The sequence below is a fragment of the Enhydra lutris genome, unplaced genomic scaffold (genome assembly GCF_002288905.1).
Source record: "Enhydra lutris kenyoni isolate GAN:26980312 unplaced genomic scaffold, ASM228890v2 scaffoldscaffold29, whole genome shotgun sequence".
Taxonomy (NCBI): Eukaryota; Metazoa; Chordata; class Mammalia; order Carnivora; family Mustelidae; genus Enhydra; species Enhydra lutris.
The window spans coordinates 22,372,157-22,393,764 of record NW_019154113.1 but is presented as its reverse complement, the minus strand read 5'-3'; the positions used below and the strand labels follow the sequence as shown (position 1 = coordinate 22,393,764).

General features: G+C 49.8%; 1 protein-coding gene across 2 annotated transcripts; it reads left to right on the top strand.

Moving 5' to 3' along the window:
* Positions 1 to 1,990: 1,990 nt before the first annotated feature.
* LOC111152531 (mortality factor 4 like 1) lies at positions 1,991 to 21,360 on the top strand. 2 transcript variants are annotated; one of them, XM_022511013.1, is made up of 13 exons: positions 2,019 to 2,150; positions 6,315 to 6,361; positions 7,964 to 8,031; positions 11,110 to 11,226; positions 12,686 to 12,772; positions 13,200 to 13,280; positions 15,020 to 15,045; positions 15,525 to 15,613; positions 16,290 to 16,391; positions 17,529 to 17,617; positions 18,313 to 18,485; positions 18,971 to 19,055; positions 20,619 to 21,360. In XM_022511013.1, the coding sequence occupies exons 1-13, from the start codon at positions 2,111 to 2,113 to the stop codon at positions 20,701 to 20,703; spliced, it is 1,089 nt and encodes a 362-aa protein (XP_022366721.1). In that variant the 5' UTR covers positions 2,019 to 2,110; the 3' UTR covers positions 20,704 to 21,360. The 2 variants fall into 2 exon arrangements, with proteins under 2 accessions (XP_022366722.1, XP_022366721.1); XM_022511014.1 differs by lacking the exon at positions 11,110 to 11,226 and having other exon boundaries at positions 1,991 to 2,150.
* The last annotated feature ends 248 nt before the right edge of the window (positions 21,361 to 21,608 follow it).

Below are 21,608 nucleotides of genomic sequence, written 5' to 3'. Positions count from 1 at the left end.
TTTGAATGTGGTGATAATAAAGATGTACTTTTCTACCTATCTACGAACCAAAGGGTTCATGGACCGTTGGAATTGCATCCATGGATTCCTACCGTAAGTGCTTCTGATCTAGATTTAAAATAGGTTTAAGAGATTTAATGACCAAATGCAAAATGTCATTTAATGGGGCCGCCTGGGTGGCTCAGTGGGTTAGGCCTCTGCCTTCAGCTCGGGTGGTGGTCTCAGGGTCTCAGGGTCTCAGGGTCTCAGGGTCATGGGATCGAGCCCTGCATCGGGCTCTCTGCTCAGCAGGGAGCCTGCTTCCCCCCCTCTCTCTGCCTGCCTCTCTGCCTACTTGTGATCTCTGTCAAATAAATGAATAAAATCTTTAAAAAAATGTCATTTAATGGATTCAGTTTTGGAAAAAAAAAAGCAACAAAAATACAAATATTTTGGGGGCCAGTGAGGAAATCTGGAAAGGGAATGATATGATTTTAGGGACTCACAGGTAATTGTGCATGATGATGGTATTGTGGTCTGTAAGAGAATGACTTTCTGTGTTGGAGGGCCATACGGAGGAAATCAGGCATGATCTGGAATGTATTTTTCTTTCTAGTTTTCTGTATGGTTTTGGTTTGGTTTGTTTTTTAAAGAGAGAGAGAGAGAAAGAGGCGGGGGGGCAGCGTGGAGAGAGAGGGAGAGAATGTCAAGAATCCTGAGGCTCCACACCAGCACCCACAGCAGGATTGGGGCGTCCACCCCAGGACCCTGAGATTATGACTTGAGCCAAAATCAAGAGCCAGATGCTTGACTGCCCCACCCAGGCATCCCCAAATAAAGTGAGTTTTAAGAGAGATTTTTGTTAATGTGCACTACTCATAACTGTGTATCGTGATGAATTTTTACGAGTGCATTACTCATAACCATAGGGCTTGATGAATTTCTACACATGCAGGCACCACGGAACCACAGCAGAGAAGGACCGAGCACACGTCGCCCCCCCCCCCAGCCGGGCCCCCCTCCCACCTCAGGTTCGCCCTCCCCCCATTTCTGGAGGAGGTTCCGCTCCAGGTCCGGTTTCCCGGCCGCAGCTCGCCTTCCTCTGACAACAGGGTGTAGGGACCGGACAGCACGGTGGGCACCGACGGGGAACACAAGCTCTTGGAGACTGTCGGGTGGAGGCCGTTGAACAGGCCCACAGCCTCTTACTCAGTAATGCCCCATTCGGGGCCCCAAAATAACACCACCACGTGCACAGTGATTTAGGTTGAAGCGGTGGGTTCCCGACAGTGGGGCCCTGGAAGCAGCCCCAGGGCCCTGCAGGAGACCCCCAGGTCCTCTCGGTTAATCGGCGAATCGTGGGGGAGGCGGTGGGCCCCCGGACGCGGGAGGCTGACGCAGACGTGACTGCAGGTGTGGGCAGAAGACACACGGCATCGGCTCCGCTGTGTCACGGCAGGAGCAGGCCGGGGAGGGGCACGAGGGACACGAGGGACAGGACGGGGTCCCCCCCACACTTGCGCCCAGCGTTTGACGCTGCTGCGCGGCGGCCTCAGGAACTAGCGAGGGGTCTGCAGAATCCCCACCCCGAGTTCCCCGCGAGCACGGAAGGCAGGGGCGGGGTGCCGGGGGCGGGCAGCGCAGGGCGCGGGCACGGCTGAGTCCGCGGCCCCCGGGGTCGTGGGGGCGGCTGAGGGGCTGCGGCGGGAGCGGGGCGCCCACCGCCGACGGCCGCACACCCACCCCCGGGTGACCCGGACGCGGGCGGCCCCGAGGAGCGGGGTGCTGCAGGGGTGCGGGCAGAGCCGGGCACCCGCGCTCTCGGCGCCCCCCGCCCCTCCGCTGCCCCCCAGCTCTCCCGCCCCGTCCCGCGCTCGGCCGAACTACTGGTCCCGGCGTGCCCCGGGGCGGCGCGGCGCAGCGGCGCGTGCGCGGCGGGCGGCCGTTGGCTGGGGCGGCGGCTGCGCGGTCGCGGCGCGGTGAGGTCTGCGGGCGCTGGCAAATCGGGCCCAGGATGTAGAGCTGGCGGAGCCTGACGGCGCGTCTGACGCGGCGCTGGGTGGGGTAGAGAGTAGGGGGCGGTAGTCGGGGGTGGTGGGAGAAGGAGGAGGCGGCGGCGAATCACTTATAAATGGCGCCGAAGCAGGACCCGAAGCCCAAATTCCAGGAGGGTGAGTCCGGGCGGTCGGGGAGAGGCGGCGGGCGGCGCGGGAGCGGGCAGGGGGCGGCCGGGGGGCGGCGGGGCCGGGGAGCGATGCGGGCCGCGGCCGGGGGGTGCGGGTAGGGGCTTTGTGCGGAAGGCGCATTGCAGCGGCGGCGGGCGAGGGCGCGGGCGCGGGCGCGGCGCGGGCGGGGAGGCCGGGGAGCGCCGGGCGCCTCGGGGAAAGCGGGCGCGGGGGCCGCCCATTGTGGGGAGGCGGCGGGCGCGCCATGGCGGCGGCGGGGAGCTGATGTGGCGTGGGGGAGGGGCGGCCGCGCGCGGCGGGTGGGGTGCCCGCCAGGCCCGGGACGGCCCCGCGGCCGGCGCCCCCGCCCGCCTCGGCCTGAGGGGACTGGGGGCGCCCGGGATTGGGGGGGCGGCGGCCTGGCCGGGGTGGGGGCGCCTGGCGGGGCCCCCGCGCGGGAGGAGCGCGCTGCTGCGAAATGGCCGCTGCGAGGCTGTAGCGCCATCATGGCCGCCGGCGTTCGCGCGCGCAGCGCCCCCTCCCGGCGGCCGCGCGGGGGCTTTGTGCGGCCGGCATCGGCGGGCGTCCTCGGGGCGGGCGTCCTCGGCGCGGGCACGCGCCCGGGCGGCGCGGCCTCGGGGGTGTCGCGGGCGGGCAGGGACCGAGAGTGTGTAGCGGAGCGGTCCTCCCCTCGCCGTGTGTCGGGCTTTCCGTAGAGCGAGCGGCGGCGCCGGGGGCCGGGGGGGCGCGGTGCCCTCGCTCCCACCTGGAAGGCCCGCCGCCGCCCCCGTAGGTCCACCTGCCCTGTCAGCCGGACGGCGCGGGCGGTGCGCATGGTTCGGGTCGGGAGGCTCGGAAGGGAGGTTTTCTGAGAACAGACGAAACAGAGTATTTCGGGTACGACCCCCCCCCCCAAGCCCCGCGCGCGCTCTCGTAGCCCCGCGCCGCGGTGTGGGTCCCGCTCCCGGTGACCTCGGCGTCGCGGCGGCAGTGGGATTGGCTCGGGTGGAACGGCAGGTACGGAGCCCCCACCCCCGGGGCATGACGTCATCGCTCGCGTGTCCGCACCGCGGTCTCGGCGTAGGCTCCCTTGCTGACCCGTGTGCTCCGGGCTCGCCAGCCCATCGGGGGCCACGGCGCGGAAGGGGGCGCTCGAAGCGGGTGGCCGGGTCCGGAGCAGTCCCACAGGGCTTTCTGGAGGAAGCGCTTTAGTCGTCAACGAAAGGGGGGCTGGGGACGGAGTAGGGGGCGACGGCGCAGGGCCCGCGTGCTGCGGGAGCCGGGACTGCGCGGGCCGGAAGCCGCTGGCGTTGGCGCTCGGCCGCTCCTGCCGTGTGTCCGCGGCCGGGTTCGGAGCGCGGGTGCCTGCAGGGACGCGGGCAGGAGGGCCTTGGACGCTGCGCAACGTCTGCGCTTCTGTGATGGTGGCAGCGTGGTCGGACGCTCTTTCCCGGTTCCGGGGCACTCGGACGTTTTCCTCGTGCGGTGACGGCTCCGCTGTGAGCAGGCTCCGAGGGCCGCTGGTGTGCACCGGGCCACATCCTCGCCTGGGAGTTCTGTGACGGCGGGGAGTGACCGGCCGGCTGCCCGCGGTCAGGGGCTGGCCCGCTGGTGGTAGCCCAGACCAGTGGGAGCAGGGGGCATGGGAACCTCGTCGGCCCTGCGGGGGGAGCTTGGACAGAGGACCTTGGTCTTGGGAGCAGAGCAGGGCGTTCCAGGCCGCATCTGACCCCATGGTCCGCTCTTCTGCCCCGCTGCAGATCTGTCCCCTTTACCGAGCGCGGGCTGTGGGCGTCTGTTCTCCTGGCTCACGGGCCTCCTGATCGCTGCGCGTGGGTCAGGAGGAGCGCGTCTGGTAGCTAGAATGGAGGTCGGAAGGGCCTTGGCCTGCGTGCAATTGGCTTTGGCAGAAGGCGGTTTTCAGGGGTCTCTAGTATTTGTTTTTAAGCAGGCTCCATGTCCAGCGTGGAGCCCATGGTGGGCCTCGATCCCGCGGCGCTGAAGTCATGAGCTGAGCTGAGATCAAGAGCTGGGTGCTTGACCAGCCGGCCACCCCGGTGCCCTTCACCAGTGTCTGAACTGCAGCCGGGCGGGGAGGTTAGGGGACGGAGTCCTGCTCTCTGGTGCTGCCGTTGGTGCTGCACCTTGTCTATATCCCAGGGTCTCACTCCCGGCACGCTCTCCTGAGCTCTGGACTTGGTCCCCAGCTGCTTACTGGAGGGCTCCGTTTTGGACGGGCTGCAGCCGTGGTCACGGAGTCCGAAACAGGTGTAAGCCGCCTCCCTCCATTTCCTGTTCTGGTTAGTGCCCCCAGCCGCCTGGACGTCATTTGGAACCTGCTGCGTTTGCTTGCTTGTCCTCACTCCTCACTGCTTTTCGTTCAGACCATTTCGTTCAGACCATCTCTCCTCACCACGGAGTCCGGGGAGGGGTCCTTGACGGGTCTCCCTGCCTGGGGTCTCCACGGGAGGCTCTGCATAGGCCCAGCAGCCTCTGGCGGGGTCTTCAAGGGGATCACTGTGCAAGAGTGACGTGGAGAGCTTTGATGAGCCTTCCTGGGTGCTCGCTCCGGTGATAGGCCTCTGGGAGAGCTGGAGCATCTGCAGCTTTAAAAATCCCAAGAGAGTGCTGGGCAGATTGGGGAATCCTGACAGGATCAAGTCCCGATTTCATGACGCGGCAGTGCGTAAGGCGCTCCGCGATCTGATTGCTACTCTTCTGCGTGCGCTCTGTGCCCCCGTGGGGGTGTTGCCTTGTCCTGTCTCTATGCTTTTGCACCAGCTGTTTCTGTGGCAGCTCCTCTCTCACTCCTGTTGCGTGTGAGGGTGAAAGGAAATGGTGTGGAGAGTGCAGACCGTTGCTCTCCACTTACAGACCCTGTTCCAACAGTGCCCCGGTAGGTATGTGAGAGACCGCGCGCCATATGTCCAAAGTGAACATACTCATTTGCTTTAGGATAACTTAGGTTGGAGGTTTGTAAGTTGCCAGTTTATTTATGTAAAAGGTTTTTTTTATTGTTTTTTTTAAAAGATTTTATTTGTTATTTGTCGAGAGAGAGAGCGCGCACACACAAGCCGACAGAGGTGCAGACAGAGGCAGAGAGGGAGAAGCAGGCTCCCCGCTGAGCAGAGAGCCCGATGCGGGGCTCGATCCCAGGACCCCAGGATCATGACCTGAGCCGAAGGCAGTGGCTTAACCAACTGAGCCACCCAGGTGCCCCTAAAGGTTTTTTTTAAGATTTTAAAAATTTATTTGACAGAGAGAGAGAACTACACGCAGGGGGAGTGGGAGAGGGAGAAGCAGGCTTCCTGCTGAGCAGGGAGCCCCATGTAGGGCTGGATCCTAGGACCCTGGGATCATGACCTGAGCCACCCAGGTGCCCCAGTTGTCAGTCTTTTTAAAAAGTAGCGGTAATCTTTTAAAATGGTGAAAACTTGATTGCTCTGTGATTTCTTAAGAGTTGAGCTAGGAGCACCTGAGTGGCTCAGTGGGCTAAGCATCTGATTTTGGCTCAGGTCATGATGTCAGGTTTCTGGGATCAGCACCTGTCAGCTCCTCACTCATCATTCAGCAGGGAGTCTGCTTCTTCCTCTCCCTCTGCCCTTCCCTCTCACTCCTGCTTGTTCTCTTAAATAAAAACAGAATCTTTTAAAAAAAAAAGTGGGGGGGGGCGCCTGGGTGGCTCAGTGGGTTAAAGCCTCTGCCTTCAGCTCAGGTCATGATCAGGGTCCTGGGATCTAGCCCCGCATCAGGCTCTCTGCTCAGCCAGGCATCTGCTTCCTCCTCTCTCTCCGCCTGCCTCTCTGCCTACTTGTGGTTTCTGTCTGTCAAATAAATAAATATAATTTTTAAAAACAAAACAAAAAACCAAACTCAAACCCTGCCGAAAGGTAGATATTATAGAATTTTATTGGCTTAGCTGGGAGATAGATGATTTGATGATCTAAGACGATTGACATTCCGGTCGTTTTTTGCTCTTTACAGTGCGTGCTAAGGTGCTTGTTTCGTGGGGCACGGCTGAGGTCGGAGCTGAAGTGTTCGTCTGTACGTGGCCGTGCTCCCGGTTTTGTGAGCAGTACGTGCGAGTACGGGTGTGATGGCTCTCATGCGTGACCCTTAGCTACGAAGAGAAATTACAATTAACTCAGCATTTTTTCTTCACTTTTCCAGGTGAGCGAGTGCTGTGCTTTCATGGGCCTCTTCTTTATGAAGCGAAGGTATGACGCCTGTTTTCCTTTGAGAAGTTGGCTGAGCTGACTGATGACCTGACTCTCGAGCCTCAGATTGCAGGGTTCGGTGGGAAGACAGGTAGTGGCCGTTTTCACAGATGAGTAGTCCCTAGAGTCTGGCATCTTCTCTCGCTCGCTGAGTGGGTCAGACGCGGCACTGCCGTCTTGCGGCCCGCTGAAGGCCCAGCAGCTGCAGGAGCATTTGAGGGAAAAGGTAAAAGACTGGTTTTTTGTGGGAGCGGGTTGCACCTTGTAGGTAGTGACTCGTGAAAAAGTGCTGCGCGGTTGGCATTGGGTGGAAGTGTGGCACGTGGAGTGAGCCTGAGCTGGTTGCCCAGGCCAGGATCAGTGTAGACGTACCGCGTGTGAGGACGCCTGACTTCCTGGTTGGGGTGTCTGTCAGAGTGTGAATCCCGGGGGTTTCCTTTCCTCTGTGCCAGTGGTGCGCTCCTCTTGTCGAAACCGGTTTTACGTTCCCCCGGAGGTCAACGAGATGAGACCTTCCCCAGTGAAAAGCGTTGCTAGTGTTCTATTCCGGTAACTTATACGTGGGGTGTGACAGTTGGTAACGCTTGTCGTTTTTAGGAGCGGTGTACAGGATGCGCAGCATTGAGTTCAGCGCGGTTTCCCGCGTCCGTGCTGAGCATGTGGGCCTGAAAGTGGCCCTAACAGTCTCGAAGGGCCCTTGGGACCGGATGATAACCACTTGCACTGTTTTTCCTCCGTTTCGAATACGTAGATGAGATGTGTGTTTTTAAAGTTCTGAAATGGTGGAATTTGGGTTCCTGGAGAATCTGGTAACTTCATGTGCGTGAGCATCTCAGTGATGTCACACTGACCGTTTGTAAGTACGTTGTGAGCTCTGTTGGTCATTTCCGTCCCTGAGTATCACTTCTGTTGTGTCAGCTCCACTGACCCGGCCAGTCTTTCCCTCTGGCAGCAGAAACTCCGGTGAACAATGTCTAAATGGCTGTAGGACTAGCCTAGCTGTCCCTGTTCTCTTGGTTTGCCCAAGACAGAGACTCCGTCCCGAGCGGGCAGGGATCGCTCGTCCGGGTTAAAAACTTCGCTCTCGTGCATGCTGGTGGCTTGGTGCTTTTAAGAAGAACATGAAATGGTTTTCCTCTGTCACCTCGCTGGCTGCTCATACTCTGCCGTGAAACAGTTCATTGTCTCGTAAGTTACTGACACCTGTAGCGTACGGGGTGCCCGACGTGCTTGAGCTGGATTTGCTTTTGACACGCGGGACGCTTCTGACTGGTGTCCGTGGAGAAAGTGCAGACACGGCTTCCGTGAGCTGTTCTGGGAGAGCGGATCGAGCCACCGCTGTGAGGGTCAGGGTGGCCTCTTCTGACGGGTTCTCTGCGCTGCTGGACCGGCTCCGGCGGCTGGTGGCTGTGAGGCGGCTGTATGACTCGTCTGTGCATGAGACGCTCCAGCGCTGGTCGTGACCGGCACATCGTGTCCTCGTTCTTGGCCACGGAGCTCGAGTGGCGCGTCTGAAAGATTACATAACCCGAAAAGCGCACCAGATGGTCATCTGCTTCTTCAAAACCTATTTCTGAGTGAATTCTTTCTTTTTTATTTCAGTGTGTAAAGGTTGCCATAAAGGACAAACAAGTGAAATACTTTATACATTACAGTGGTTGGAATAAAAAGTGAGTATTAGCATTAGATCTTTAAAAGCAATGTTTTATTCCTAACAGGGTAGCTTGTGTCATGTGCGTCACGGACCCAAGCCCTTCATTCTCGTATGGTTTTAGCGCGACCCGTGTGTGTGACGATGAAGACAGGGATGGGTTTTAGGCTGCAGAGCCATTTTAAGTTCTTGGGATTATTTCTCGTGCTGTAGTATAACGTCTAGTAATAGTCAACCAATTACTTTTTTTCCTGGTTTTGGTACATTTTAGGACAGTTTGTGTTTTTTGTCTTCACATAAACTCATTTATTAATTGGGGACCGTTAACTCCAAGCTAGTTGGATTTTTTTGCTTAAAAAAGGAAAAAGGATAAGGTTGATTGATGAGGAAGTAATGACCAAATCTATGTTCTGAACTTTGACAACATAAATGTTGGCAGAGAAGGATTTCATGTGTTCACTTTCTAGAATATGGTTTAATAAAGATACAGAAATTTAATTACAGAACCTAATTTTTCACCTTGAAGAGTGAGACTTTCTTTTTTTTAAGGAGTGGCGTGTGGATTCGCTACCAGGAGCGGACAGTAGACTGAACGTGTTCTAGAATGTCTAGCCAGCGGTGCTCTCTTTTTCAGCGATGACTCTTTCTCCTGGGGACCCACAAGTCTCACATCTAATAATTTACTCATTTCTGGTTTTCGACATTGAAGTCTGTAATTTTTACTATGAGAGGTTTTAAATTACTTTTATTGGTGGTGTTTTGTCCTTCAAAGATTGCCAGAAAGTAGTTCTCCTGGGGGTTGTTTCCCAGCAGCTCTGAAGGTTCTGTATCGCGTAGCCGTGTCCTGGCGCCTGGTCCCCCACATGAGCCGTCGGACGCCGTGAGCACTTGCTGCTGTGGACGGAGCTTCTCTCTGACTCTAACCGGCCCTGTGACTTTGGTCTTGTTTAGGTGACCCAGCCCAGTTTTATTTCTTAGAAAAATTTTTCACATAATGCTTTTAGCCAAGAAGAAATACCAGACCCTTCACTTTTCTTCCATTAGTACAGTTGTAGAAAGGTGGAAATCTAAAATGTGTGAAAGCCCATTCCTTGTGATTTTTTTCCCCCCACTTAGAAATCAAGCTATTTCTAATAATGACAGATAGGATTTTAAATAATAAATTGGGAAAACCATGGAGAAAATTACCCTTCTGTTTTGTAGAAGTAAACTGGTTTTATCAAAAAAAATTTTTTTTATTTTTTAATTTTTTAAGAGATTTTAACTGACAGACACAGCGAGAGAGGGAACATAAGCAGCGGGGAGTGGGAGAGGGAGAAGCAGGCTTCCCGCTGAGCAGGGAGCCCAGTGCGGGACTCGATCCCAGGACTCTGGGATCATGACCTGAGCCGAAGACAGACCCTTAATGACTGAGCCACCCAGGCGCCCCGTAAACTATGATTTTAAGTGTGATTCCTAATATCTGGATTATTTCTAACATGCAGGAAGTTCATCGTATGGCTCCTGGTGCGTATTGTAGCTTTCCCTGTTGAGAAAATATTTAAACTGTGCTCCAGTCTTGTATTAGATTCATTATACAGGCGGGCGCTTCGTCAGTGTTGGGTACAGCTGAGAGCGTTACAGTACAGAAAGACTCTCTGTCCTCTCCACACAGTAGAATATCTCATTCCTGCCTGTCATGTGGGAAAATTAAAGTTTATCCAGAAAATCAAAGAAAAACCGCAAATTCATGGCACAGATTTGCTCCCTATTTACACTTGTAAATAATGGTTTTAAGATTTCATCTGAATAGCTGTGAACACACAGGTTTTGTGCTTAACTCTTTTTTATGTACAATATTTTGTGTAAAAATTACAGGTAGATTTGTATAGCTTAAAGACTTGGGTTTTGAGTGGCATTTGTAGTTTATAAGAAATTTTGAAAGTGCCCAGTGCTTGTATTTCCTGATTCTGCAGTTTCAAGATAATGTTTTTTCCTTTGTTAGAATTCAGTAACACAAGTAAATGATAGGCTGTGTAGATTTGTTTTCAGCTAATTTTATATGCTGATTCCTTGGAAGAAGGACTTAAAAATGGCACTAAACATTGGAGATCTCTAGTATCTCTTAGGTGTATTGAGGACATTAATGAACAAAGGTGTATTTTTTTGTAGGTGATTTGGAATATAGGTCAGTGTGCATAATTGTGGAAAATCTGATCTCAGTATTTAGAGAAGCCTTTAAATAAACCCATTCTGAAATGGGGAAGAGTTACGCAAATGCCCAACAAGTGTGTTAGGTTTCTATTTAGTACTGTGTGAGTAATGCCACAGATCACTGGAATCGTGGGAATTAGTGACAAGCTACCTTTAGAAAATTCTGAACTTAGGCTTGTGACTTAGGAAAATTTTGAACGTCTGGACTTCAGTTACTGCCCTAGTAGTGATGTTCCTCAGAGCAAAAGGGATTTCGTCTTCCTGTGGCTCAGCAAGGGTTTTCAGCTTCTGACACATAAAGCAAACTCAGGAATTGATTTGTGTTTTGTTATTTTTTAATTTTTAAACATTTTTTTTTTTAAGTAAATACTGTGCCCAGTATGGGGCTTGGACTCAGGACTTGGAGATCAGGAGTTGCATGCTCTGCTGACTGAGCCAGCCAGGCACCCCTTGATTTGGTTTTTAGATCCAAGTGTTTATTTAGATCTATTTTGTATCGCAGTGGGAAGGGATTTTCAGTGGTCTAAAGTGGAACTTTGTGGTAAATAAAGATTGACAGCTCCCCTTAATTTAGAGAGAGTGGAAATGGAGAAAGGTAGATGTGTGAGTAAAAGTAAGGTTCTCATTTTGAAAATGGTTTGTCAAATACCTTATATCTGCAGAAAGTCACGCGGCAGAGACCCAGCCTCCAGATTGGAGGTTTTTACACTTTAGTCACTATATACATATTTTCAGAAGCACAATATATTACAGAAATAATATATTTCTAAATTTTCAAAGACCTTATTGGAACTTGTTGACACAGACATTTAAATATTCCATTTGTAAATAAATCTTAATAAAGCTTAAGCTAAATTCTGCACCTAGTTACTGAGATTACTTTGTACTGTGCTGTCTGTCTCAGAAGTGCTGTGAGGCCCAGGCGCTCTGAGAAAGCTTTGAAGACACGTGAGGATATTGTAGCCCTTTTTCCTGTTCCTGAAGGAGCTCCCTCAGTACACCACCCCCTCCTGACCTCTAGGTAAATGCATGTTTTAAAGTTTTCTCTAGGAAATCATGTTGAGGATTGCACTTTAATTAGTTATTCTCCTTTGGCTATCTTATGTAAGAGGTCAGGGGGGAAACGATTCAGTACAAGATTCTGCTTTGAAATACATCTAATTGTGTCACTAAAGGAGCTCCCTCGGCAGGAGGAAAGAATCACTTCGCATGACTAGTTCAGCGTTCCCTACGAAATATCTTGTTTCTGATTTCCCCTTTGGAGAAAAACTGCATCAGAAATCTTGAAGGAGCTTTTCTAAGTGCCAGAATGCTGAAGCAACTAGGTTTTTTTTTTTTCTTTGAAGGATTTTATTTATTTATTTGACAGAAAAAGATCACAAGTAGGCAGAGAGGCAGGCAGGGAGGTGGGTGGGATGGGGTAGGGGATGTGGGAGGGAGGCAGGCTCCCTGCTGAGCAGAGAGCCAGATGCGGGGCTTGATCCCAGGACCCTGGGAATCTGAGCAGAAGGCAGAGGCTTAACCCATTGAGCCACCCAGGCGCCCCTAGATTTTTTTTTTTTTTTTTTTTAAGATTTTATTTATTTGAGAGGGATCACAAGCGGGGGGAGCGGCAGGCAGAGGGAGATGGAGAAGCAGACCCCCACTGAACACCGATGCGGGACTCAATCCCAGGTCCCTGGGGTCATGACCTGAGCCGAAGGTAGATGCTTCACTGACTGAATCACCCAGATGCCCACAACTAGATACTTTAAGAGTGGTTGGTTCTCCCTTTTGATGTTGAAAGCTATCTTTCTGGTTAGGTCTTTGAAGTTAGTGCCTGCATTTGTGAGTGAAGGTTGAGGATGGTGTGGTCTGATAAACTGTTGGGTAATGGTTTGATCTGCGGACTTGGTGGGGCTGGTCCGGATGGTGTTTGAGTGCGCTAGACCTGATCGTGTTCCTGACCAGCCTTGAGTGTGTCTCACGTGTCAGACTCCCGTGTTACATGTCCTGTTTAATTTTTATAACCGTTCCATAAAGGTAGGTACAGTTACACCCATTTTACAGGTGATGAAAGGAATGCATAGCTAGTTTTGTAACTTTGCTGTTACGTTCCATATTACTAGCTTTTGACGGACTCTTTCCCTTTTTCGGGAGTTAAAATTCTTCAGGATCTTTTTACTCTGTACGGGTAGTTGCTTAGGGACTCTCCTGTTAAGTGCCATGCTCCTAAGTCATTTCAAGAAGGGTTTGAATAATGTGTTTTTGTAATTCATATGGCAGCTGCGGTTTGGAATGCGGCTTTGAGGGTATGAAATGTTTCCTTCCTTTACAGAACAGATACTCATTTGAGAATGGATTTGTAGTCTTAGTAAATTAAATGTCATCAGAGAAATCCAAAGTCTTACCTCTTGGATCTCTAAAAAGCAGTTGGAGGACAAAGTCTGAATAGCGGTAAAAATAACTGGGAATGGTAACCTCACTTTTGTCTGTTTCAGTTGGGATGAATGGGTTCCAGAAAGCAGAGTGCTCAAGTATGTGGATACCAACCTGCAGAAACAGCGGGAGCTCCAAAAAGCCAACCAGTAAGTTTGTTTTGTAGCATGAGAATGAGGAGAAATGTCTGCAAGTTAATTTTGGAAAATGGAATGAACAGTAGAAATTATGTTGGCCTCTTGCCTACAAAATGATTGTTGGTACCTGCCAGCTGCTGTGTCGGGGCTTTAAACTTCAAGCAATCAGAAGCCTTTCCTAGAGAAAGGAAGTCGATACCCGTCATTTCTTGTCTGTCCATAGTGGTCGATAGAAAACAGCAGGATGTTGTTGGGGGTTCCTGTGGTTGCAGACTCACGTGATCTTAGCCTAGTAGTAAGGCTTGGGCTCTGTGGGAGTTACACTTGGGAAGGGGGCGTGGGACCTCAGTTTGCATATAAATTTCAAATGGAATCAAGCTGGGACAATTTATTTTTCCACATAAGTTCTCAATGACAACCGTTGAAATTATTTTTGAAGGGAGCAGTATGCAGAGGGGAAGATGAGAGGGGCGGCCCCGGGAAAGAAGACATCTGGTCTGCAACAGAAGAATGTTGAAGTGTAAGAAGCTCTGTCTTTGTTTCAATTTTGCGTATAATTCTACAAGTGAAATTCAGACTCGGTACTTACCATGTGTTAGGATTTATCGAACGTGGAAACTAGAACATTTTTAACTTGAAAACGCCAGGATATGCTGGATGAACCTCATTTTAGACACAGAAGATAGGAAGTTACCTTTTTATTTTTTTTTAAAGATTTTATTTATTTTTTTGACAGAGATCACAAGTAGGCAGGGAGGCAGGCAGAGAGAGAGAGGAGGAAGCAGGCTCCCCGCTGAGCAGAGAGCCCAATGCGGGGCTCGATCCCAGGACGCCGGGATCATGACCCGAGCTGAAGGCAGATGCCCAACCCACTGAGCCACCCAGGCGCCCCCAGTTACTCTTTAAATTGAATCTAACAGCTAGTATTTTGACTCTATAGTACGTAGTCATGGGTTAGGGAAGGGACCACAAACAACACCAGCAGTTTGCTGTAGGAAATGGGCTCCGTAGTTGGAGAAACTGGCTTGTTTAATTAATGTAAGCAAGAAGGTTGAAGCAAGAATGTCTCTAAGTCTTTATGGCTGTGATTTACTGAAGTGTAGTTTATAGATTTCAGAGTTAGGGTCAGTTGTCAGTGTTTTTTCTTTAATTTTGTGGTATAGAACGAGTGGGTAAGGAATGAACGTGTCAGGGCTGTAGATTTCTTTTGGTCCCTCCGTGTTCTTGACACATATCCATAAAAGTTCATGGTTTAATCTGACCCAGAAATACTGTCCCAACAAGTACTTGTGTTCCAGAAATTAAACTTGGGGAAACAGGAAAAAAAACCCTGTACTTTTGGATGGCCAGACTTTTTGTGCTTACACGTGAACATAAAGTGAATTTGAGTTGTTAAGTGAACCCCATGCTCTAAATTAGATCAGTACAGTTAGTAACATTTATACATTTTTTTTTTTTTTTTTTTTTTAAGATTTTATTTACTTATTTGACAGAGAGAGATCACAAGCAGGCAGAGAGGCAGGCAGAGAGAGAGGAAGGGAAGCAGGCTTCCCGCTGAGCAGAGAGCCCGATGCGGGGCTCGATCCCAGGACCCTGAGATCATGACCTGAGCCGAAGGCAGCGGCTTAACCCACTGAGCCACCCAGGCGCCCCTATACATGTTTTTTAAAGTGGAAGAGTCAGCATCCTATAGTGTTCTGGTTTGGTTCCTGGTTTCTTTGTACTCTATTATAAATAGTCATGTTTGAAATTAAAATGAGTAATTTGCTGTTTGCTAGTTTGTAAATGGACAGGAGTTAAGTTGCAATTTGAGATGATGACCAAGAGGAAGGAGAGAAGCTTCGTTCTGTGCAGAGGAAGAGCGGAGAAGGGAATATCCGGTTGAGAGGAGGACAGGGCTACGGGCCGGTGAGGCTGGGACGCACACGTGTGTCACAGAGCTCACGGGGATACTTGAACTTGTGGAACCGTGGGTAGAACTTGTTCTTATAAACTATATAACATATGCAGTGGATTTGTAAATTAATACTATCCTTGGAGTCTGCCAGCATGGTTTGGTTTATTTTTGTACTCTGTGGAGGGAGGTGTGCATGTAGCCAGCCCTCCGTGAAAGTTGTCGTCTGAGCAGGGAGCGGTTCACAGCCTGGTCTCACCCTCCAAGGCGGTATTTCTCTGTGAACTTAAACCTGGTCAAAGGGAACTTCTACTAGCAGTAATCACTTTTTTTTTTCTTTCTCTTTTCTCCCATTCTCCTTTTAGGAAAACCAAAAAGAACAAACAGAAAGGTAAGAATATTAAATTTGTTAAAATTCATTATTTTATCTTTATAGCATTTGCAGTTTGAAATTAGTGTTAAATGTTAAAGTTTACAGAGTTTTCAGAGTAAGCGTGTGTTTGTTGGTCATGTCAAAGCTGAGTCACAGCAGCATTCTCGAGTCCGTACATTGTAGTGTGGTCCTGGGGGACTAGAGACCCCAGCTCTGATACTGTTTTTACCATGGAGGAACCTGTGGCATGTTTAGTCTTGATTGAGAAGATAATTTTTTTTTTAATAAATGTAAGATATTGTGACAAGTTGCCTTACGCTAGATGTTTGGTAGAACTGTTTGTGAGCTGTTTGTGGTGGGACTGCAGTTCTCTGTGGCAGATCTGAGTAACTCCTGTGTAATGGGCAAGAGGGAACCCTGGGGGTTCAGACTGTTTTCCTTACGAGTTTCTCCTCTATTAAGCTAAAAATCTCCCCCCTTCTCCCAAACCTGTGCAGCACCTGGAAATGGGGATGGCGGCAGCACCAGTGAGACCCCGCCGCCACCTCGCAAGAAGAGGGCCCGCGTGGACCCCACCGTGGAGAGCGTGAGTAGTGCCTTACCTTCGTAAGTCGCGTGTTAGTGTAGTACTTTGTGCAGTAAACAAGCAGAACTTGAGTTTTCATGAGTTTAGAATTCCTGTGAGTGATAAAATCATTCCTGATTTCCAAAGTTATGAATTTGGAAGTAGGGCTTTAATTTAATTTTAATGTAACAGTTTTACATTTCTGACGTCGAGGTTAGGAAACGGGTGTACTTAGAGTGGCGCGTTCTCAGAATAGACACCTTCATGGCGGTTATTAAAGACGTCATTAGGAGTCAGTACGTTTAATTTTATGTATTAAGTTGAAGGTGGTCATATTTGGAGCAGTCCTTGGATATCGACAATAGATGGGAAATACTTGTGAATGTAAATATGGCGTGGAACACAAATACGAAAGTACCATGCGAGAGTGCTCCGAGTGCGGGCGCGCACTTGCAGAAGAGAAAGTGCTCTGACGAAGTGGTGCCTTCGCAGAGTAGACCCAGTTACCTGTGAGGGCGAGATGCTTTCCTCCCAGCGGCTTAGCGGTCGGGCTTTTCATTTACGAATTTCTGAACGGCAGCTCCGCAGTCCGTCTGGGTACTTTAGTGGGGCCTCTAAAGGTGGAGAAAAGCCCTGAATTGTAGTTTGTGTTCATGGGAAAAAGTAAGTGTTTAATGCCGTTCCCTTTTCTGTCCAGGAGGAAACCTTCATGAACAGAGTCGAAGTGAAAGTGAAGATTCCCGAGGAGCTCAAACCGTGGCTTGTCGATGACTGGGACTTAATTACCCGACAAAAACAGGTACCTTGAAAGCGACTCAGACTGTCATCTGTAGATGTTCTTGACAGTGTGGGAAACGGTTTTGAGAAAAAAATTGTACAGACTTGACTGCTGAGGGGATGTGTCCGATGAGCGTTACCGTAATTCCGAGACTGAATGGTGTGATGACCAGAAGCCATCACTTGCAAAGGAGTAAAACCGAGTACATGCGTAGAAGTCCCATGAGTGTGCAATGAGAAAGGGCGGCCAGAGCTCCATTTTGGAGGTTGCTGGGGTAGGAAATCATTCTGAAAATTGATAAAGAAGAAGCCCATGTTTCCTGTTCTGTCATTGAAGATGGGATTCCATCGCATGGTGTTGCTCCTAGCGGCACGTACCAGGAAGCACGTAATGCTTCCTGCAAGGTGTTCATGGCTCCCTTCAGTTCAAGGAACCTGACTCTCCTCCAGCTCCAGGTCTGAGGACTAGTGTGAAGGAAATAGGGGCATTAGGGTGTACGGGTGTGACCTCGACAGCTGCTGTAACCATCAAATCCAGAACGAGGAGCCATGTTCTTAGAACAGATGGCGTGGGCAGGGATGGGGGGCGAGAAGTGTGACTGCTTGGGGCTCAGGTCCTAGACAACAACAGATGGACTTGATTTGGTTCTTGAGCTGAACCGCTGGATTCAAACCTTGGCCTCACCAGTTACCTAGCTCGGACGGGTTCCTCGGCCCTTCTGTGCTCTGTGCTCCACCTCCCACGACTGACGTGATGAAGATGAAAAGCGATTTCGCGTGTGCTTCCAGCAGGGTCTGGTGCGTCACCCACAGAGTAAATCATGTCAGTGTCAGGGAGGCGCGTTTCTGCATTTCTCTGTGGCACATTCCATGGACTGAATGGCAGGAAAGTGTGTCCAGCAGATGACCGGCCTTTAGAGCCATGATAGCTCGTACGGCAGCCACTGGTCCCACTTGGCTACGTACTTGAAAGGACGAAAACAAGATTTTTATTAGTTCCTCAGCCACATTAGCCCATGTTGTAAGTGCCGAACAGTGCCATTTCCTATTTCATAACTGTTAGGTGGTCTTTTGTTGCATCAAAGATTTTCAGTGTAATTTTTCTTTAAAAAAAAAAAAAAAAATACTGTGTTATTCAAGTGTGGTTTTGTTTTCGTAGCTCTTTTATCTTCCCGCCAAGAAGAATGTGGATTCTATTCTAGAGGATTATGCGAATTACAAGAAATCTCGAGGAAACACAGATAATAAGTAAGAATACATAAATTTTTTAAGTATACACAGAGATATTTTCCTTTTAAGTATTTTTATTTCCAAATAAATCCTCTGAAATGGCCGCTTATTCTTAAAAACAATGCCATCAGAAACCAGCAAAGTAGCATTTCATTGCTTTGATGTGGAGTTTGGTTGGCAGATGCTTTCTTTATGGGCCAGACAGTAAATGTTTCAGGTAAAATTGAAGCTGTTATGTATGAGCACATACATAACCATGTAAAATACAGTTGCTTGAGAATGTTTTTTAAAAACCGTTCTTCGCTCGAGGGCTGTAGTTTGCTTACCACTGGTTTATTTTGGGAATTGATTTTTCTTGTTCTTTTGTTTAAATCCCTTTAAAAAATTTTGTTAGTTAAAAGTTCATTGCCGTTAGTTCATCCTTCAGTTCTAGTCCCTTGCTCTTAACACTGGTTGAATTAATCCCCATTTTTCAATTCTTTTCAGTGACCTTTTTTTTTTTTAAGATTTTATCTATTTATTTGACAGATCACAGGTAGGCCGGAGGGGGCGTGGCGCGGGTGGGAAGCAGGCTCCCTGCTGAGCAGAGAGCCCGACGACGCGGGCCTCGAACCCAAGACCCCGAAATCATGACCTGAAGGCAGAGGCTCAGGTGCCACCCAGGCGCCCCTCAATGACCTGCTTTGAAAGTAAACATTTTTATCTTGTGTCAGGGAGTATGCGGTTAATGAGGTTGTGGCCGGGATAAAGGAATATTTCAACGTGATGCTGGGCACTCAGCTCCTGTACAAATTTGAGAGACCACAGTACGCCGAGATCCTTGCCGACCACCCGGACGCGCCCATGTCCCAGGTGTACGGGGCACCGCATCTACTGAGATTATTTGGTAAGGTCCTGTTGAGGAAAAAAATTTACTTTTTATATATTGTTTTTTTATTTTTTTATCTTTTTTTTCTAAAATTTTTATTTGAGAGTAACAAGTGGTGGGGAGGGACAGAAGAAAGGAAGAGAGCACGAGAGAGCAGCAGACTCCCTGCCAAGCAGAGAGCCCAATGCGGGACTCGATCCCAAGGACCCGAGCTGAAGGCAGACGCTTAACCCAATGAGCCACCCAGGTGCCCCTGTCCTTGGGGTTTTTAATATTTTTGTCTTTTGTAATTGACATCAAGGGGTAACAGAAAATAACATAGAACATTCCATTTCAGTCGAACTTTTTATCTAAAATGTTACCTAATTTGTTTAAAAGTGAAGAGTTTCTAAAGTCACGTATTTTAAAGGAATCAGTGATTGCATTTGTTGCCCACATAATAAAAACGGTGCTTCTAGTGCTGTCTCTTGTGTAACCTTGACTACATTATCTTGTTTACCCAGTACGGATTGGAGCGATGTTGGCCTATACTCCTCTGGATGAGAAGAGCCTTGCATTGTTGCTAAATTATCTTCATGATTTCCTAAAGTAAGTGTAAGGACATGCTTGAAATTAAAAACATGAGTTAGTGCAGTGCACCGGAGATCACTGGTCCGTCGGCACTATAGATGGGACGAGCGAGAACCTCGTGTGCAGCGCGGGAGTGGGGAGGAGAGTGCCGCTGCGGACTGCCGCGGGTGCTGGAGCGGCGTCTGACGGGAACGGCTCACTAGGAGGCTTCTGGAAGGAGACAAAATGGGATGCACACTTAAATCACAGACCAGAATTCTAGATGAGTCAAAAGCATAAATCTAAAATGGAAACTATTAAGATAATGATGGAAAAATGATAATATTTTCATTATTTTTAGAGTGAGAAAGTTCTTTCTAAATACTCAAACAATAGAGGAAATAAACATTTTGACTGTGTAAAAAGTTAAAATCCTGTGATTAAAAGTAGTCATACAGAAAGAAATAGTAACACGGAAGAGTTGTGATCACGGTGAGTAAAGCAGGGACAGCCGGCACAGTGGGCTCCCACAGCAGTGGCCGCTCGGTGGCCTCCCGAAAGTGTGTGCAGGGCTCCACGGTCAGGGGTCTCTGTTGTGCTGGCTGAGATGAACCGGACTGCAGAGCTGGGCAAGAGGGCAGTTCTGCTCCCAGCGGCTTTCTGGAGGGCGGCTCAGCAGTGCCTGTTAAAAGTTCACACGTGCCTCCCTCGGGCCAGAGCTGACGTGGTAGGTACGTGAAAGCGCACAGAGATTTCCCGACGCATGCAGGTGTGAGACACGAGTGTACAGCAGCGTGTTCTCCACAGCCAGGCCGCTGCTAAAGGCTGCAGCTCCAAGTGTCCCGATGGGGATGCTGTCCACGCTGTGGCAGCTGAAAACAGCCACGCTGCGGGAACAGTGGGGGTGTGAGTCCCCTCTTTGCGGAGAAGCATTTGTACTCTTTGGAAAAGATCTAGAAAAGTGTGGATCCTACCAAATGGTGGATTTGTTCCTGGGCACCGTTCTGGGAGGAAAGGTTGCAGTGGTCGGTTTCTGCTTTTGTTTCCGTATTTGAATTTTCTTAGAGTGATAACCCCGTGTTTTCTGATCTCAAGACTGGAGCACGTGCCTGGAGAGGGACGTGGCGTTCGAGTCCTCACCCTTCTGATGAGGAGGGTCCCCTCTGCCTGGACTTGCTGTGAGCTCCTACAGTGTCACGCCACCGACCCTCAGTGCAGGGCCCGTTTCGGTTTTTTCGCGGTTGCAGTTTCTGAATCTGTATTTCATACAATGAGTTTCAAAGAGCTAAAGAAAACACTGCAGGTTCCTTTAGGGTGCAGCGTCTGCTTCCTGAACACAGTCCCAGCTCTCAGGGTGGTCTTGTGAAGACAGCTGTTCTTGACTGTCCCGAAATGCAGTGACTGGGCTTTCTCGTCCTCACGCCCCACCGTCTGGTGTGTGTGACCCCGTGTATCTGAGTTGGGGTGACAGGTGCTTTACCACGAGGCTGCCTTTATTTTAGTCTCTTTTCAGAGAAACGGTTCGTTGCGGCGTCTGTGCCGTGATTTAGATCGAGGTAGGCTTCTCCTTCGTTTTTGTAATGACTCCCGTTTTGTTTTTAGATACCTGGCAAAGAATTCGGCCGCCTTGTTTAGTGCCAGCGATTATGAAGTGGCGCCCCCCGAGTACCACCGGAAGGCCGTGTGAGGCCGGCGGCCCGCACTTCGTCTGGATCTCTGTAAACACAGTTTGTTTAGTCCTTCTCTTGTACAAATGATGTACTTTGAAAATGTTAGTGTACAACAGAGTTGATGTTTGTTTTCTGTTTGACCTTAAACAGAGAAAAATAAAAGGGGTTACAGCTCCTTTTTTCTTTTCTTTTCTTTTTTTTTTCATTTCAAAGTTGCTACCAGTGTATTCAGTGACGGACAACGGAGAGACATACTGTAGCCTGTTCTATTGCCTAGTCGACAAAGCTGCTTCGAATGCTGGTGGTTCTCTTCCTTTGACACTACGCACTTTTGTAATATGTGTTGATGCTCTATGACAGATGCTCCGATTCCTAGTGCCAAAGGTTCACTTCAGTGTATATAACTGAACGCGCTCGTCCGTTTGTGCTTTTTTTTTATGGTGCTTCAAGTAAAGAGCCCGTCCTTCGCAGGCCATCCATGTTGTTCTTAGGCATTTTATCTTCGCTCAGATTGTTGAAGAATGGTGGCTTGTTTCATGGTTTTTGTATTTGTGTCTAATGCACGTTTTAACATAATAGACGCAATGCATTGTGTAGCTACAGTTTTCTGGAAAAGTCAATCTTTTAGGAATTGTTTTTCAGATCCTCAATAAATTTTTTCTTTAAATTTCAAAGAGCAATGTGCTTGTGTGGATGCATTTTGAAACCTTTTCGTGTCTAGACAATGATTTTTCAGGTAGGTGTGTCATCTTCTGGTTTGGCCTTTATGGAAGGAGGTGGGCGTCTTCAGCATCAGCCCCTCATCTTCTCATCCTTGGCAGCTGGCTCCCGAGTTGTGGCCGAGTACTCAGAGACCCACAGGACTGTTTCTCTACTTTTCCCAGACCGTTCCTATACTGCTGTGACCCCTGGTTGTCTCATT

Coding starts and splice junctions, on each gene's coding strand:
- LOC111152531 (XM_022511013.1), top strand. CDS start 2,111: ATGGCGCCGAAGCAGGACCCGAAGCCCAAATTCCAGGAGG. Junction 8,032..11,109: donor TACAGTGGTTGGAATAAAAA/GTGAGTATTAGC, acceptor TGTCTGTCTCAG/AAGTGCTGTGAGGCCCAGGC. Junction 12,773..13,199: donor GAGCTCCAAAAAGCCAACCA/GTAAGTTTGTTT, acceptor TTATTTTTGAAG/GGAGCAGTATGCAGAGGGGA.